At 36.3% G+C, this 18,502-nt stretch overlaps 1 protein-coding gene across 1 annotated transcript in view; it reads left to right on the forward strand.

The window, feature by feature from the left end:
* The first annotated feature begins 1,468 nt into the window (after nucleotides 1-1,468).
* Nucleotides 1,469-18,502, forward strand: part of cntn3a.2 (contactin 3a, tandem duplicate 2) — a 50,160-nt gene continuing 33,126 nt past the window's right edge. The window contains exons 1-7 of the mRNA XM_060893891.1: nucleotides 1,469-1,572; nucleotides 3,469-3,604; nucleotides 8,758-8,933; nucleotides 9,052-9,144; nucleotides 9,250-9,453; nucleotides 10,396-10,498; nucleotides 12,646-12,830. Coding sequence (XP_060749874.1) covers nucleotides 1,518-1,572; nucleotides 3,469-3,604; nucleotides 8,758-8,933; nucleotides 9,052-9,144; nucleotides 9,250-9,453; nucleotides 10,396-10,498; nucleotides 12,646-12,830 — 952 coding nt within the window. The 5' untranslated portion in view covers nucleotides 1,469-1,517. The remainder of the gene's footprint in view (nucleotides 1,573-3,468; nucleotides 3,605-8,757; nucleotides 8,934-9,051; nucleotides 9,145-9,249; nucleotides 9,454-10,395; nucleotides 10,499-12,645; nucleotides 12,831-18,502) is intronic.

Below are 18,502 nucleotides of genomic sequence, written 5' to 3' on the forward strand. Positions count from 1 at the left end.
TGCATTTACAAGATTTGTTGAGCTAATAACTGGATCAGCTGAGATACAGAGGAAAAGGAGATTTTAAAATCCTGCAGCAGCTGACTTAATATGGCCTTTCTACAGTATGTAACATACTTCTCTCTCTCTCTCTCTCTCTCTCTCTCTCTCTCTCTCTCTCTCGCATGCTCTCTCTATTTCTGTCTCATAGATGTGTGTGTGTCTGTGCCTGTGTCTGTATGTGTATATATAGGCATATAATGCACTGAAGCTCTAGCATTTTGTTTTCTAATTGATCATTGCTCCTCATTAATTTAAGCAGTGGCCTAAGCAGAAGTGTATTGGGTGGCTGAGAAACTCATTTGGAAAACTGTGTTATGGTTCATAGAGCTTGTATGCATTGGATGAGCCTCTTTCAGACACTTCTCAAAGACCCTTCACTACACCCCATCTCAGTCTGAAATCACCAAGCACCCAGATAAATCTCCTGTAAGCAAAAACACCCATGTTGTGCTCTGAAAAATTTGTGTACAATTTGTGTTTGAATTGATGGAAAGGTCTGCTTAACAAAACCAGTCAAGTAAAAAAAAAAAAGGCTAGTGGCTCTGAAATTCACATAAGCCGAATTGAGCCGAAATCTGTGTGTTTATTGCCCAATAACTTGTCTTTTAAACAACCGAATGGCTTAGTCAGTAGACTAAAATGCTAAAGATGCTAACAATATTAAGCACTGAGCTAAAAGCACAAAAACTCATTACAACGGGGAAAAGGACAGCAACAGTACTTTAATTTCTCCGGAATCATCGCGAGATGATGTTCATGTGTTCATAGTGTTATAACTAAACCATTTCCAGGAGTTGAAAGGTGGGGTGTGCTTGAAAGTGTTGGCATAACAATCCCTGCTAATACTAATATTAGTTGAAGCTTTGGGTACATGTGTGGGAATAAGGGGGTGGGCTCAAGGAGTTAAATTAATCAAATCTTATTCAGCGCCACCTACCTAATTAGTAGAAACCTAATCTTGACAAAACTTTAAGAAATACAGGCAAATCTTGACTAATGCGGCTTTAAGGATTTTGTGTGATAAACCAGTTGTGTTCTCTTCTGCTTTGCATCTTTTCTTCTGGCTGCTGCCTCGCATTACAAAATAATATCTTACAAGTTAATCTTAGCATACAAGTAATACATGGAGGTAGAAATTTGTTTACCATCATAAATAATACAATTAGTCTAATTACTCGATCGATTATTTATTTATTTTTTTATGAAAAATAACCGACTTTGTTGTTTTTACGTTGTCCATATTAGTGAAGTGTATAGTTTGATTATTGATATTATAAGTGAGTGATATACTATTAGTTATTATTATTATACTATCGTTTTTATAGTAGAATACTAATATGCTGTTATTAGTAGTATATTATTATGTATTTATTTTATATATATTTTTAAACCTTGCTTTTTTGCAGGTTAGGCATTTCTCAGGTCAAACAAACCTACTGGATGCTGGAAATCTCACACGCCTTCGGAAGCTGAAGATGAAGTTATTATGGAAACAGTTTTTGCTGCTATCAGTCATGGAGTGTCTTACAGGTACATGATCTCTACCGTTTTACTTTTGGGAAATTTGTGCTCTGTCTATGTCAACTTGGCAATAAAGGGTAAACTGAAACAATAGAAAGTTATGTGCAAGGGGGAAGCTGGTGCTTATATAGGTGGAAAGGCTCTATAGGCTTTGTTCTGTGAGGCAGAAGATTGACCTGAAAGTCTATATATGGGGGGCACGGTGGCTTAGTGGTTAGCACGTTCACCTCACACCTCCAGGGTCGGGGTTGGATTCCCGCCTCCACCTTGTGTGTGTGGAGTTTGCATGTTCTCCCTGTGCCTCGGGGGTTTCCTCCGGGTACTCCGGTTTCCTCCCCCGGTCCAAAGACATGCATGGTAGGTTGGCATCTCTGGAAAATTGGCCCTAGTGTGTGATTGCGTGAGTGAATGAGAGTGTGTGTGTGCCCTGCGATGGGTTGGCACGCCGTCCAGGGTGTATCCTGCCTTGATGCCCGATGACGCCTGAGATAGGCACAGGCTCCCCGTGACCCGAGGTAGTTCGGATAAGCGGTTGAAGATGAATGAATGAATGAATATATATATATATATATATATATATATATATATATATATATATACATATATATCAGATTATCACATTAATATATTTTTAATGGTCTAACAAAAGAAAGAACATAATTTGCTCGAAATGTCTCTGTGTTATACATTTACTCATTAAACATAGTATTAAATTTGCACTTGAAAAAGTACAAGTTACTAAAATAGCACTGCTTGACATGTTTTGCCTGAAACTGCAACCGCAGTTCAGTTACATTCTTGCTCCTGTTTTTTTTTTTTTTTTTTTTTAAAAACTGGCCTAACTGCACTTATCTTTTTCAGTCTATTGGCTGAAGATACCATTTTACTTGCTCAAATGAGTATGCTTTTGCTCTGCACTTCTACACTAATGATGTTGCCTGTGCACATACACACACATTAGACAGTATTCAGTTCTTATAATAGTCTAATCATTTTAATGGAACTGGAAAAATGTGGTTAAAAAAAACTATAACTTGCTCTCGGGCTCCTGCTCTGCAATTTAACATTAAAATGGGACACTACTGTAACAAGATTGAGAAGTTTTGTTTTTTGGGTGATAAAAGAAGCAATTACATAGTTGTTTTGTAAATGAATGGCTGTATAGCAGGAGGATATAGCTATTGCTGTAAAGCCTACAAGTGAATGCACATTTACTTTTGTGTGCACTAAATACATACTAAAACACACACATACACACACAAACACACACACACATACACACATACACACCCAGAACTGTCTAGCATTTTTTCAGCTATTTATGCTATATAGAATATAGATATATACTATATATTGACTATTGACATTAATATCATTACGTCTGTAGCCAGTTATGGCTGCTTTTGGCCAAAAAATAAACAATATGAGCGTGTTATGACCATCGTAAGTATTTTTGTAATCTGGCTCCTATTTAATTAATAACAAATCTTAATATACTATCGAGTCCGTTATGACTTGCTGTATGGGTGGAGCCCACAAAATTTGAGGTAAGAGTAGTATCTGTTTAGATGGGATTTATTCCAGTAAAAAGACCAGACACTCAAAGGTAGAAGTGGAGAGCTGGTACAACCTTTGTCAAGAGCTTGTTTTTCAGACACTTAACCTACAGTGTGCATTTTCATCCATGTGTTGTCATAGTTTGACATAAATAACAAAGAAAATAGATTTTGTATATAGAAAGCTTAAACTTTCTTACAGTTATGATCTGTTCTTGACAGTACATTTATGCAATGAATGTACACATTTTTTATTTTGTATTTTATAATTTACACAGGACACAAGTAAATATTGTATCAAATATTACCTACTAGAGGCTAACATTACTGAGTTTCTCTTCTCCCTTAGATTGTTTGGATTATAAATCGTTTCATGGGCCAAAATGGCGGATGGAACCCAGTGATTTAACGGTGCCTGTTGGTTTACCAGAAGAAGAGGCCACTCTCACTTGTGATGCCAAAGGCTTCCCTGCTCCTCAGTACAGGTACAGTGCTGTTTTTCCTTTTGCTCTGCAACACACTGGGAATTTTTTATGCCCTTTGTGTCACATCTCTTTGTGTCACATCACATAAATTCAGCTTCATACTATTTTAGAAAAATGGGACTTTTTGTGCTTACATTCATGATGTATTAAGCAGTTTAGCTTAATATGTTCTTACTTAGTGTTTTGGATGTGCTAAAGAGATGCATCTCTACTGGAGTGTTTAGCATAAATCTAGCGCTGTCAGATACCGAGTTATGGGCAGTAGAAACAAATGAATTAATGAACACACTTAAATGACATTCATTAACCCAACATCTGCAGCATTTATTTGCATGTGTATTTTTTATGTAACGAGTCATTTTGTATTTGTGTAACGTTAGTTTGAAAGCTACTAGTAAACGTGTTAGAACTAAAGATTAACTAGAGAAGCAGATACATGTCAGCATACATGGTTTGAGTTAAAGGGGCAAAAGTATGTGGACCTAAGCACAAGTGTACATCTGCTGAGGTGTATATATTTTATAAATATCCAAGTGCAAAGCAATAAAAGATTTTATTTGCTAAACTGTATTTATCTGCACTAATATTTTCAATGGAAAGTGATAGGGAAAAAATATTTTCTAGGGTTCTCAGTAACCCTCTCCTTTACAAGCAAGTCAATAAAAAAGAGGTAATTCCATTCAATTGAAGTCATCTGGATAAATTCATTTTCTCACACCACATCCAATGCTTTTTGATATTTTGTTCAATTGCACGCTGCAAGACGTATCGTGCTCGACTGCATTATCAGAGGTTGTGATTGGTGGTAAGAAGCTCAGTTAACATATTATATATTATGTGTATTTTACTTCCCTTTACTGGTACTAAGAGGCCCAAAACCTGATCCAATGTCCAACAGGTCCCCTGTGAATAAAGCAACGTCCATGAAGCCATGGTAACAATGTAGGTGTGGAAGTGGTCTGCACAGAGCCCTTACCTCAACCCCACGCAACACCTTTGGGATGAACAGGAACGCTGAGTGCACCCCAGTCCTCCTCATCTAAAATCAGTGCCTGACCTCACTAATGCTTTTGTGGCTGACAAATGCCCACAACCACACTCCAAAATGTAGTGGAAAGCCTTTCCAGAAAATGGAGGTTATTATCATAGCAAAGAGAGTCTAGAATAAGATATCATGGGTGAGATGGTCAGGTGTCCAAAAAACTTTTATTAGTATACTGTATAGTGTACTGATATTTGATATGTTACTTTTAAAATAAAGCCAGGAAGTAAAAAGGAAAAATCCAGGGAATTAGGCCAAGTTAAAACCTGTAGGTGTCAGATGTTCTCCAGTTTCTGTGTTCAAAACTAGAAGAATTGGAACTAATTACAAATGGGACCTGAACAGTTGGACAACTCTCGCCATAGGATTTGTTAGAGGAATTTATTGGAGCCAGATATTTGGATTTGCTACTTTACACCATCTTAATTTACTTGTATAGAACTGAGAAGTAGTCTCAGTAGATTTGTTTACTAGACAGGCAGGTCTTAAGGAAAATATTTTTTTTTAATAATGTAGTACTGTTTCCGCTTCAGGTGATCAAAACCCATTTTCCTTCTGCTTACCTTCGAGCTTAAATTTTTTATTTATTTTTTTATTTTTTAACATACAGTCTCTACACCACTTTCTCTTCTGTTTTTCTCTCTCAATATACAGTGTGTAAGCTATGTATTAACAAACGGGGTAAATGATTTTTGGATAAACCAAAAAAAAAAAAAATACTATAAAAAAAACTATAAACCCCTAGAAATCTAGACTATTTAAGTCATCTAGAGATATCCTATCTTCTTGTTTTCCTCATAACATTCTAGATCATTTGTTTACGTGCATGGTAGCAGAATTTAAATTGTATAATAACCATTTATACAAATAAAAATAAATATATCTTATATAATTAAAATCTTAAAAAGGTTCTAGTTAGATAGATTTTGTCCTACCTTGATTTTATGATTTTATTTTTTAAGATTTTATTCCTTATTATATATTTAATACGATAAATATTATAGCCCTGTTATTGTATTCAATCCGGAATAGTTTTACTGTTTGTATAGCACTTGATTTGATATTCAAAAACATAATCAGACCTTATTTTGGTACGATATGGAGTGTGTGATAAAGCTCCTGACAAAAAAAAAGCCTATACATAGCCACAATCCCAAAGGAGTTCCAGTTACTCCAGTTATACACATTGTTCAGCCGTTAATTTATACCCAACGCATATTCAGGATTTGAAAGGATCTCATGATTTATTTTAGCACTGTCACATATATTAAGCATGACGAGTGGATTCTGAAGCATTGACATTTGTTTTCTCTCTCCTGTCACACATCAAGGACACCAGTCATGTCTTTGATGTGGTAGGAAATCTAGAGCCCTTTAGATTTCAGAGTTGAAACTGTTCCTTTTCTGAAATCTAGATCATCGAAAGCTAACGTTCCTGTAAATTGTGCTCTGAGAATTAAGTAACATCAGGTTGCTATAAAAAATATCAAATATGAACAAAAAAAGCATCTAATAGCTGTACAGTGTGATCTTCTGTTAAATAAAATATCACAATATTACCGGGCTGTTATCACAATGCCAAAGGTGCCGCTTTTATTTTGAACAGTTTGCCGTCTTTTAACATTTCTTATTTTGAACTTAGAGAACAGTCTGTCAAATCATGGCATGTAATGTAAGATTAGGAAATAAATTGTTTTGTAAAAATATAAATGTAGCATTAAGGCTGCAATTATCACATACAAGGCTTGTTTTAATCCATAAAATAGCTGTTGTAAAGAAAAAGAATAAAAGCACCAAATTTGGATTATTGTATGGAAAGAAATATTAGCTCACTCAGTGTTGGTGGATTCCCAGCCTGTGTAGTGAATGAAACAAATCCAAAGTGGCAGCTCACTGTCAGAGAATCAGGAAAGTGAGTGATAATGCCCATTACATATTCTCATTATTCAGCCACACACTGAAAAATCTGAGCAATTACTTCTTCTGGATTGCACTTACGTTGTAAGACAAACTGTAGTGTAATACATCTTACAGCTTGATCAGAGTTTGTTGTTTTTTTTTTGTGTGTGTGCCTGTGCAAAAAAGTGTAGCCAAGCTTTACAAGCCCGCTGAGAACAACAGGCCAATGCTGGCTGTGTGTGTGCTCAAGAATGATTTCTTTCGTGGCCGGATGACGAGTAGGCTGCCAAAGCTACGGCAGTCCACAGGTGCCAAATGTCTGCAGAGGATAGTGCATAGATAGTTCAGCAGATGAATCTGAAGCTTTAGAGCCCAGAGGGCCGTTTTCATCAGATGAGACTTTGCGAAATTGATATGGACTGCAAGGGTTTACTTGAGTTCATCCATGGTGACACATTCCAAAAAGGCCCTGAGGCACCTATACCCTCACTTCACACCCTCCTCTTTCTGCCTCCCTTGCTTTGTCACTCTGTGTGGATGTAGCACCTTTTTTGCATCTGGGTGTCAAGTGCGCTTCATAAGGCCTGGATCACTGCGTGCCTATTTTTAACAAGCCTGCAGATGCTAAGCAGATTATTTCCTATTACAAGCAGCTGGTAATTTGACCAAACGCTTGTGTGATCACCTGTTATCCCTAAATGTTAGCTCTGGTTTTGTCCCTGCTGCTAGCTTTGTCCAAGCTGCCTTTGCTTTGTACGTTTATTAGTACAAATAACAACAGTGACAATGAGCAGACCTTAAAATACAGTGCTGCTTGTGGGAGCTGGACCAATGCAGAGACAGTGCCATCAAAAGAAACAACCATCAAAGAAAGTAAACAATGCTTTGAAATACTTGTGTGAATTCCAGCTTGTGGGTGGCAACTACCAGGCTGTGAGGGAACAGTGAAATGTTCGATACCAAATGTGCAAAGTACCTCATGCATCAACCTGATAAACACTCCAGGAGGTGTCTGTTATTACCAGCCTTATGGGGATTGGGTTATCGAATAATCTTCCAAACATCATGGGATTCAGCTGCTTTAGGCACTGTCTTCAGTTCATTATTTATTTATTTATTTATTTATTTATTTATTCCCTCCCTGGAAATAAAAATTAGCATGTGGTGCCTTCCTGCATCAGTTCCTGCACAGATGCATCTACTGAACACTCGCCAAAATAAATGATTGGCAAGCTATTGGATCCTCTCTGGCTTTTGAGATTCCCCTGCAAGATCCTGTAAGTGTAAAGAAGAAGGCTGATGATCCTCTGTAATAGTAATTCATGAACAGTAAAGAGAATTATTTAAAGCAGAATATCTCAGAAACTGAAGACAGTGACATAACCAGTGACTGCACACTTTGCATAGTTTTATTACTGTACATTAGCAAAGATTGTACATAGCAATTATCCTTAAACTGTGTCAGTGGACAATATCTTTATCCTTCACATGCAATATTGTCATTTTTAATATTTCTTTTTTTTTTTTCTAGCAAAGCAGTAAAAGATAACTGGATCATACACCTTGACCCACGTTGATTTTTTTTTTTTTGCCTCAGGCTTGCGCATCAGGAATAAATATTAATTGAATTTTAAACTTTTTTTTTTTTTTAATCTTTATATTTCAAAATTTCTGTAAATCTGTTTTTATGCAATGCCGTGTCCTGTTAAAAGCATTATACAAATAAAACCGAATTGAACTGAATTATAATAATAATATGGATTTTTGAGCATTCTTATAAATATGTATAATTTCTGTGCTTAAAAATAAATCACATTTTGTCAAAAGATGAAAAGGGGAATATGAAACTTATGAATTTTATATCACAATATGGATATTTTCACTCCTTGAATTTATATCTTTGAAATATACATATATGTATATACTGCATGTGATTACATTCACACTGGTCTACAGCAAACAGCCTTGTTACAGCACACTGCTAGAAGCTCCTATCTCTAGCCATTATGATGTAAATCATCTGCTGATTTTCTGTCACATGTATCAAACTATTGCAGAGCCCAACTACTGTCTGTGCATTAAAGCAGCTTATTTATCTGTGCTAATCAAATATCTGATCGTAGCTTGTAAGCCACAGTGAAAGTTCTCTTATTCCCAGGTCATTCCAGAATCTGGACACTTCTTATAATAATTTGTTTATGATTAATCCTAGGTGGTCACTGAACGGCACAATGATTGATCTGAGGGCTGATTATCGGCGGCGTCTCTCTGGTGGAAATCTGGTGATTAGGAATCTGGACCTTTCCAGGGATGCAGGAATCTACCAGTGCACTGCATTTAACTCAGTCGGAGCCATTCTGAGCAGGAGAGCGACCCTTCAGTTTGCATGTGAGTTAGTAGCTCAGTTTGTGCTGATTTCAGAGAAGCGAAACTTTTTTTTAGCTCTTCTGTTGCTCTTATTATTATTGCACTGTGGACATTGTTTTATCTTTTCAAAACTTTACAGACTTGAATTTTAAAACGCAAACAAGAAGTGCCGTGTCAGTGCGTGAGGGTCAAGGAGTAGTTTTACTATGTGGTACACCTATATATGCAGGAGGTAAGGGTCTAAGTATTTATGATATATTTATTGAGATTTACTAGTCATTTACGTATCTCAGCTCCTGAAGATCTGATAACAAATTGATATCTATCTATTCTTTAGAGCTGCATTTTGCCTGGGTGTTCAACGAGTACCCGTATTTTGTCCAGCAAGACAGCAGACGTTTTGTCTCCCAAGAGACTGGAAACCTTTACATCGCTAAAGTAGAGCCTTCCGATGTAGGAAACTACACATGCGTAGTAGTAAATCGCATTACAAAGGTCAAAATGCTGAGTTCTCCCACTCCACTGATCCTGAGGACAGATGGTGAGAATGTGCTTACTTTCACATCTAATCAGACGCCGCACTGCTTACTTTTTCATTATATTATAAATTTAGGAACTAATGATTTAACACAACCTTCACCACACTCATATTCAGGTATTTTATATAGTGGTATGATGAGGTTTTTTTTTTTCACGTTTTTATTATTAAAATGTAAGCCTACAGTTATTAAGCTACAGTTTTTTTTGTAGATTACGTTACCATGGTTGCACATATTTAATTCAATTCAGTTTCATACGTAGAGTGCTTTTAACAATTGACCTTGTCACATAGCAACTTTACAAAAATGTAACTGTAGATTAATATTTTCCTAAAGAGTAAAGCCGGAGGCAACAGGGTGAAGAAAAAAATCTCTGGGATAATATGAGGAAGAACCCTTAAGAGGAGCCAGATTCAAAGGAAACTCATTCTCTTCTGGCTGAAACCAGATAGTGGGATTAAAAAATCATTGAAGTATACAGGTGTAGCAGAGTAAAGTCAAAACCATACTAAATATATTCAAATGCTATTAAGTACAAACGTTGGAAATGAGAATCCCTGTATAAGCAGAAACCACTGAAGCAAGCATGAGATGTGTGCTGTTTGGGCCAGTACAGATCTTTAGTATATCTATTGTTTTATGCTTTTTAGAGCTTCAGTAAACTATTGTTTGCTCTCTATGAAAAGATTCTTACTGTTGCCTTCAAATCAAGCAAACCTTCCTAGATAAAATATTCCCCAACAGTGCAAAAGCAGCACCAAACTCTGCATGGCCTCGATATGTGTTCACTTCAAAATCGTCAAGATTTATCTTTACCTTCAAAATTGTCAAGAATCGCTCCAAGCCATCTAACTCATCTTTTTCATTGCATTCTACTGTGTTCAGACTGAAATGTTGTTAGCGAACAGAAAACAAGTTATTTATTTATTTATTTTATTTTCTAGGTGTGATGGGTGAATATGAGCCTAAAATAGAAGTTTTTTTTCCTGACATGGTTCCAGCCGCCAAGGGCTCCATTGTGACACTGGAATGTTTTGCTTTGGGGAAGTAAGTAAAGTTCTTTATCAGTATCAATCTATAAGCTACTCTTTTTTATAGGGCATGACACATGCTGCTATTTTAATGAGTACTCTTGAACCACAGGTATTCATAGGTATTCCTCAGTTCTTTTATTTTACACTTATCTGAACTCTTGTTATGTTTGGAAACAGTCAATATTTCACAGGATGCAAGGAAAGCAAATAGAGTGAGAAGAAATCGACAGCAAACTTATTTGCCAAAATCAGAGTCTCTTGCTTACTGAAGCATCAGTTAAAAACAACTTCATTATTGATGATTTGTTGCACTGCTTTATCAATTGTCACCTGCCATAAAAGATCTAAATACACGACACAGTGTGATTACACAGTAGATTAACACTGACAACATACATTATTGTGCTTGTAAGTGCAAAATAGAGATTTAATCATCTGTACACAATTAAATACCCAACAAAATAAGAGGATATCCAATCGAATCTGAATGAATGTGGAATGATTTGGGAAGATCATTAAAGTTTATCAATTATCAGTTATCATTTTATTAAGGATGTCACCAAAAAATAAATTCAGCAGTCTTTGTCTGAAAGAGACAATGGACAAATATTCTATATTGTTATGTCACATGTCAGTTTTTATAAATAAATAAATAATAATAAAAAAATTAATGTCACCCATTTATTTTTGTATTATTATTTATTTATTTATTTATTCATTTATTTATTTATAAGAAGAAGAAGAAGAAGAAGAAGAAGAACTTTTAAAACGGCCAAAGCTGAACACAAAGTGCTGTACATCATAAATGAGAGATAATAAAATAATTAAATAGTAACAAAATAAAATAATAACATTATTAATAATAAAATAATAACATAATAAATCAGAATTAAATAAAAAGCAGGGAATAGAAGTGCATTTTCAAACGGTTTTTAAATAATTAAACAGTGGGTGCCTGTCTGATGTACAGAGGCAAGTTATTCCATAGCCTAGGAGCAGCAACAGAGAAGGCTGACCTAAGCGAACGGGCAGGAATATAGGGGTGAAGCAGTTCCGTAAGGTATGTCAGGGTCTGATGGAGGCATTTATAACTTCTATAAGCTTGTATAATATGCATCATATCTAACCACAAACATAAGTGCCTAGTGTTTGCTAGACCATGGAACTAGTTGCTGTTTTCAAGACAAGACAAAGAGGGGCTTTTTAACAATGGGAGAGTTCACATGAAAAATTGATAATGTTAAAGCTGTCAAGTGGACCAGAATGTGTACAAAACCCAAGACTACCTGTAGGTGGTGGTCTGAGTTCAGTTGCACTGGAACTGTGTCCCTGTTTCTGTCAATGTGAACGCAACTAATACTCGGGTAACCTGTGCATGTGCATTAAGCCGATAACAAAATCATTAAATCAGTTTCCCCAACACGTGTACTATGAGTGGCAGGGGAACATTGTGGGACACAGAAGAAGTAGATGCATTACTGCACATAATAGCACCACAATATTCATTTAAAAAATAATAATATAGTGAGTCACGTTCTGCACTCCGGGTGTGTTTGTGATGATATAAGATGCATGAGGGTTCTGTAAAATCAAGTGTGTCTGAAATCAGAACAACACTGTGGGGGAGCTGGGAACAATCACACTCGGATTTAGACAGCATCATAAGTACCCGGTGTGAAAACCACCAAAAACAGAGCTTTCTGGCAATACAAGATGGGTTTGGCATTAGAAAAAGGTTAGTTATACAGAAAAGAACTTAATCTTTGCGCTCCATGTGCGTCTGTGAGTTTGTTTTTCTTCCAAAGACTCTTCATGAAGTACAAGGAGATTTTGAATGAAAATCTGGCCACCTGGGGCGTGGTTGGAACAAATGTCCAAATCCATAGAAAAATGCTTCAATAATCACAGAATCAATCATTTGGCTTTAAAACATGTGGGGTGAGCTGAAGAGGTGCAAGAAACCAGAGCGGATCTGGAGAGATTCTATACTGAGGAATGATTCCTTGTTGTGTATTCTTCAATGACATCATGCATTATAGGAGCAGACTCAGTGCTCTTAAGTTGGCAGCAGGAGGTTACACAACCTACTAAATGGAGTGCTACAAAAATGTGGTGTAGGTAGCATGCCAGTAATGTTGACTGGAGTTGTATTTTTCTCAGTCCAGTGCCTGAAATAACATGGAGAAGGGCTAATGGAGTTCCCTTTCCCAACAAAGTGAAGATGAAGAACTCGAATGTCGTTCTGGAGATCCCCAGTTTCCAACAAGAGGATGCGGGCGGTTACGAGTGTGTGGCAGAGAACAAGATGGGCAGGAACACTGTGAAAGGACGACTCTCCTTCCATGGTAAGTAGCTGGTTTTGTGTGTGTGTGTGTGTGTGTGTGTGTGTGTGTGTGTGTGTGTGTGTGTGTGTGTGTGTGCGCCTGTGTGTCAGAGAGAGAGATTTATTCCATTAACACACTTACTGTTTAATGGTATTTTTTTCTTTGGACAGCTGTTATGACCCAGTCTAGATCAGACCATGATATGCCGGTAAACGGGAAAGGGTTAATAAGAACAAACTCCTTTTGGTTTGGTTGCTTTGATTTTTTTAACTAGCAAACTGGCCAGAAAATGAAGGCAACAGTCAAGGCGGTTTTGCTACCTAAGCTATGTAATCCATAAGATACAAACCTTACTTTTCTAAGCACTGTGTTGTGCACAGGAGGAGTTGATCACCTCATTAAAAAGAAATAGCAGTTATAATCAACCAGACAGGAGCAAGAGATGACCACGGCTTGTGCCAGTGGGCTGGACCTTAAAAACATCTACCTAAACCAATATAGAGTACAACATAAATCATTTAAATTTCCATGTAGTCTCATCTTGTCTCATGCTTGTATTTATTCTGAGCTTGGGACTCCAACGGGAGGCAACATTGTGCCATCACTCCAATTATACCTAATTCTCATTATTATCTTAGAGGAGAAAAGGTTTTGCCATTTCATTGGATTTTTTCCAATTATTAACATTCGGTGCTTTTCGATCCAGCCATGAATCTTGTATAGTTTCCATGACTACATAGCTGAGAACAAAAAAATAAACCTTTGTTTAATTGGTGTTGGCAGCACAGCATTGTTTGCAATAACAAGTGTCAGTGGTGTTAAATGTTGATGGAAACATCTTTTAGCACATTTGGGAATTCAGAAAAGTGGCAAACAGGAACCCAGATTATTTTATATATATAAAATTTATGACTAAATTTGTCAACAAATTGGTGTTTCATAACTGGGTTCTTTTCAAGAAATGTTTATGTTATATAATTTTAGAAAATTATTTATGTCTTTTAATTAGTTAGTTTATTCTTTATATCATTTATTCTAGTATGTAAATGTAATGTAATGCCTTTTCACATGCAAAGCAAGGTTATATGTACGAATGGGCAATGTGATATACGTCACAGTGATATTGGTTTAACTTTAACCTGGGCAGCCTAGCAATTTGACTTATTATTATTATTATTATTATTATTTATATTTTATTTTATTAGAAAAAATCCAAGTCAAAGATGAAAGTCAACATTCCTACTCAGCATACAGTGGGTAAAAAAAATATTTTTCACACCATACACTATATTTTGCTTTTGTTATTTAGAAAGTTTGTCAATAGACATGTTGCCCAAAGCCAGTGTAATATTCATGTCGCAAACTAAAAAGGTATTGGGTCATGTCTACTTGCTGTGCTCTTTGTGTTTATTTTTCTTCATACAGCCACTAGTGGAAAAGGAAACCAGGGCAAGCGAATGTTGACGTTCTTAAAACTTTCATCTTTATTAACATAACAAGTGAAGTGAGCCATGACCTCTTATTTGAACACATAGTCGCATAACAAAGAGCCAGATAGAGTTAATAAGCACCAAACAACTTTCAGCTATTCAGTTTTGTATGTTTTATTTAGGCTTTGTAAAGTCACTGAGATTCTGGCCTGAGAGCAAACTGCTGCTTTGTTCCAGTGCACTAAGTGATCAAGACTCATTGTAGTGTTAATTAAGAGTTCAGTACTTTTCCTAATGCCAAGACAGGCCAAGTTGGTACTGTAAATGCTCTTAAACAGAAGTTTATAAATTGCCACTTACACAACATAACAGTAAACAAATTAAGCGTCTCAAACATTTATAATTCATTTAGTAATATTGAATATTATGTTTTTTAAGCTGGGTCACTGTCTACCAATCCCTGGGGCACATCGAGTTCTCTCCCTGGACATTCTGTATACACAGAGAAAGGGAGAGAGGGACAGATAGAGAGAGACAAAAACACATACAGAGAGAAAATGTAACAAGCAATCCAAAAATACATGCAGGAATGTAGCATTATTATTAAGAGTAAACTTATTAAATCTCTTTTTAATTTAATATGTAAATGTGAAATGTTTGAAACGGTTTGAGTCCATTTATCGTACACAAAACAATAAAACGCAAACAAAATGTTGAATTACGAATCACAATGCAGGGTCAGTCAGTCAGCACTGAATCAGTGGTTAGGGAACCAACCTGCTGCTCAAAACGCAATGAGTTCAATCTCATCCCTGCTAAGCTGCTTCTTTCTGAGCCTTGGGCTGAGCAAAACCCACTCAGTGTTGTATAGATGGTTAGTGTGTAAAAGAAGTGGATGCAAAGAATGGCCTTTTATGGATTCTCATATTCTGAGCCATTTAAATAAAGACTAAATAAACAGTAAGTGTTTCAGCTTGCAGGCAGGTTTAGAAAGCGTTAAACAAGTCCCAATGAAAACGCTGGCTAAAAGCGTGATCTAAGGAATGATTAGTCCGCCTTAAGGCATTTGCATGTTCATGAGGAATTCACTTCTTCAGGAGGAATTATTGATCTTTCTCGATCCAGTAGCCAAGTTCATCATTCTGTTCAACTCACACAGACAATATAGAGAGAAGCTGTCTGAATGTTGTTCAAGGATCTGAACTCTCCGTTTCTGAAATAACAAAAAAAAAATGCCTCCAGAAATAACTCAATAATTAATTCTATTAAGTTGGCTGTTAATTAATTAGCTGTTAATTACGTTGGCTGTTAATTAAGAAATCAAAAACTACATGATGCATGATGTCTCAGCAGGCTATGCTGGCTATCAACTGAGATGAAATGCGCCTGGAACCATGTAACATTTGGATCCTTCGCTATTATAATCATTATGTATTTGTTCTTTACATCCAGTTCACCGGTTTTCATAATGTCTATTAAATAGAAAATACCATTCAAAGCTGATCAAATCTTTTTCGCTGGATATTCGTCTCTATTTTTCCACAGTCTGGGTTCTTAACTTTCAAGACTACGGCGTGCCTGTGAGCAAAAATTGCCCAATAACACACACATGAATGGCAACGTAATATGCTCAAATTATGACTTAATAATGTAGCAGCCAGGGTGGGAAGAAGTTAGCTCAACATTGTTTTTAATGTACTGTTAATGCATGTTCTTAATAGGATGCTTTTTATAGTTTACAAACTTTAATATGTATTCGCTTGTGAGCTACCCAGCTAATGTGACGTCCTCGGAAATGTAGGTTACGTTGATTAATTACAGGAGAAACATTGCCGGAAGAGAACTTGAACTAAATCTGCTTATCATTTGGAGAGAGTGTGGAGATTTGATTTAAAAAAAAAAAATCAAAGGTCAACAGGAAAGGGAGCTGTTCTTAAATTACAGATCATTTCAAGGATAAGGGAAGAGAGTAGAAGATAATAAAAGGCTTTATGTCGAATTTCTTTTATTAGCAAACAACCCATATCTTACAGGATTTGCAGAAATATAAATTATGCATACCATGACATGTGTGGTATCAGGATAATAATCAATGCTAACACAAGAGGTGGGAATTTAAATGTGGAATTAATGCCGGAGGAAAAAATACCCCAGGTGCAGAGTTTCTTATATTCTTATATCTTTTGTCTTTGTTTTTGTCCGAGAATCCTGTTTTTGTATTACATTACTCTCTTACACTCACTGTCCACGTTATAAGGAACTCCTATACCTTTATGCAGGTATCTAATAATGTTGATGCAGTACAAAGCATAAAATCATACAGATCCAAGTCAAGAGCTTCGGCTCATTTTTACATCAAACATTGCAATGAACAAAACTGATCTCTGTGACTTTGATCATTGCATGGGTTGTTGGTACCAGAAGGGCTGGGTTGAGTATTTTAGAAATCTTCAACTGATTTTCCTTTTTTTTTTTTTTTTCTTAAACACTCAACAGTGTTTGTGCCTGGAAACGCCTTGTTGATAAGAAAGGTCATGGGAATTTTGGGCAGATTAGTATTAGTTGGCAGACATGATATGGTAACTATTGTGAGCAGAAAAGCCTCTCAGCATGCACAAAACATCCACCCCTGTGATGTATCCCCTACAACCAAGCTACATCAGATTTTATTCCTGTCAGCCAAGAACAAGAATCTATGGCTATCACGGGCCTGGAAAAAGACCAGGAGAATTCTTTCTCATTTTTAACTGTCCATTTTCCAGAGCTAGCGCCAGATTCTTGTTCTTGGTTGACAGGAGTGAAACTTCATCTGCTGCTGTTGTAGTCCATCTACTTCTCAAGATTTGATGTTCTAAGATGCTTTTCTGCTCAACACAGTTTGAAAGAGTGCTTATTATTATTACTATAGACTTCCTGTTAGCATAATCTGGTCCTTCCCCTCTGATCTCTCTCATCAATAAGGTGTTCCAACCTGCAGATGCTCGGCACACAGGACGTTTTATTGTTTTTTGCAGCATTCTGTGTAAATTCTAGTTGTGTGTGTGTGAAAATTCCAGGAGATCAGCGATATATGAAGTGCTCAAACAAGCCCATCTGTCACTAACAACTATAACACAGTTAAATTCACAGATATCACGCGTTTCCTTAAAGATTATCAGAATATATACAATACACACAAACACACATCAACTGCATGAACTGCACTGACCTACACCAAATACACACTCTTCCAATATACATCCATGTTTACAGCACCATCCATATCAAACTGTTTACATGCTGTTTTTACACATTGTTTTTGCTCTTTAAACATGCTTTCTTTCACATTTCAGTTGATTGCTGTTTTGCACAATACATTACAATACCTCATGTAACTTCTGCTATTATATTAAGTGTTTATTCTAGTATTTTTGCACATGCAATATAGAACATACAGTATGTACACTGGTCGGTGCTGCTTTTGTGTAGTCTTTTGTGTAATGTCTTGTATTGTTTGTTTGCACTGTCTTTTTGTCTTGTCCTGCACTGTTTGCACCAGGTCGCACAGATGCACTTTATGTGGCTAGAACTAACAATACTTAAGTCCTTATCTCTGTCTTTGTTTTATGTAGCACCATGGTCCTTGTCTCAGTTCACCGTGTACTGCGTCAGCTATATATGATTGAAATGACAATAAAAGCTTCTTGACTTGACATGACTTGAAGCTCTTGGCCCGTATCAGGATTTTATGCATTATTACTGTTAAATTTGTCTGAAACTAATGTGTCATAGTGGTAGATATGATATGTAGCCAATGGACATTTCAGCCACTATCATTTCTAATTGGAAATTTAGAAAATGCTATAAGATCACTTGCCTGCAATAAACAACTGAACAGTCCATCACCTCCTAACATGAACATGACTTTGCAGCTCTCCCTGGCGTTTCACTGCTTTCTTTGTGTTCTGCAATAAACCAAATCTGCATGTTCTGATAAAGAGACGTGATATGACACAGCCGATCATGATATACAGCGCTTCTTCACAGATATGACAGCTCTGTCTGTCAGCAAAATACACTTTATCTACAGGAATTATCTGAAGAGCCCCAGTGTTCATTTTTAAAGTCTTCTGTGTGTTCAAATGTCTTTCTTTCATTTACCTAAAAATAAAAATAAAAATTGTGTATATAATTCTAAAAGCTATTTACTCAAACAGCACTTGTTTACTTGTTGTTCATTATTGGTGAAGTATATTCTTTAATTCATCAACACTTTGTTATACC

The sequence above is a fragment of the Tachysurus vachellii genome, chromosome 19 (assembly GCF_030014155.1).
Source record: "Tachysurus vachellii isolate PV-2020 chromosome 19, HZAU_Pvac_v1, whole genome shotgun sequence".
NCBI lineage: Eukaryota > Metazoa > Chordata > Actinopteri > Siluriformes > Bagridae > Tachysurus > Tachysurus vachellii.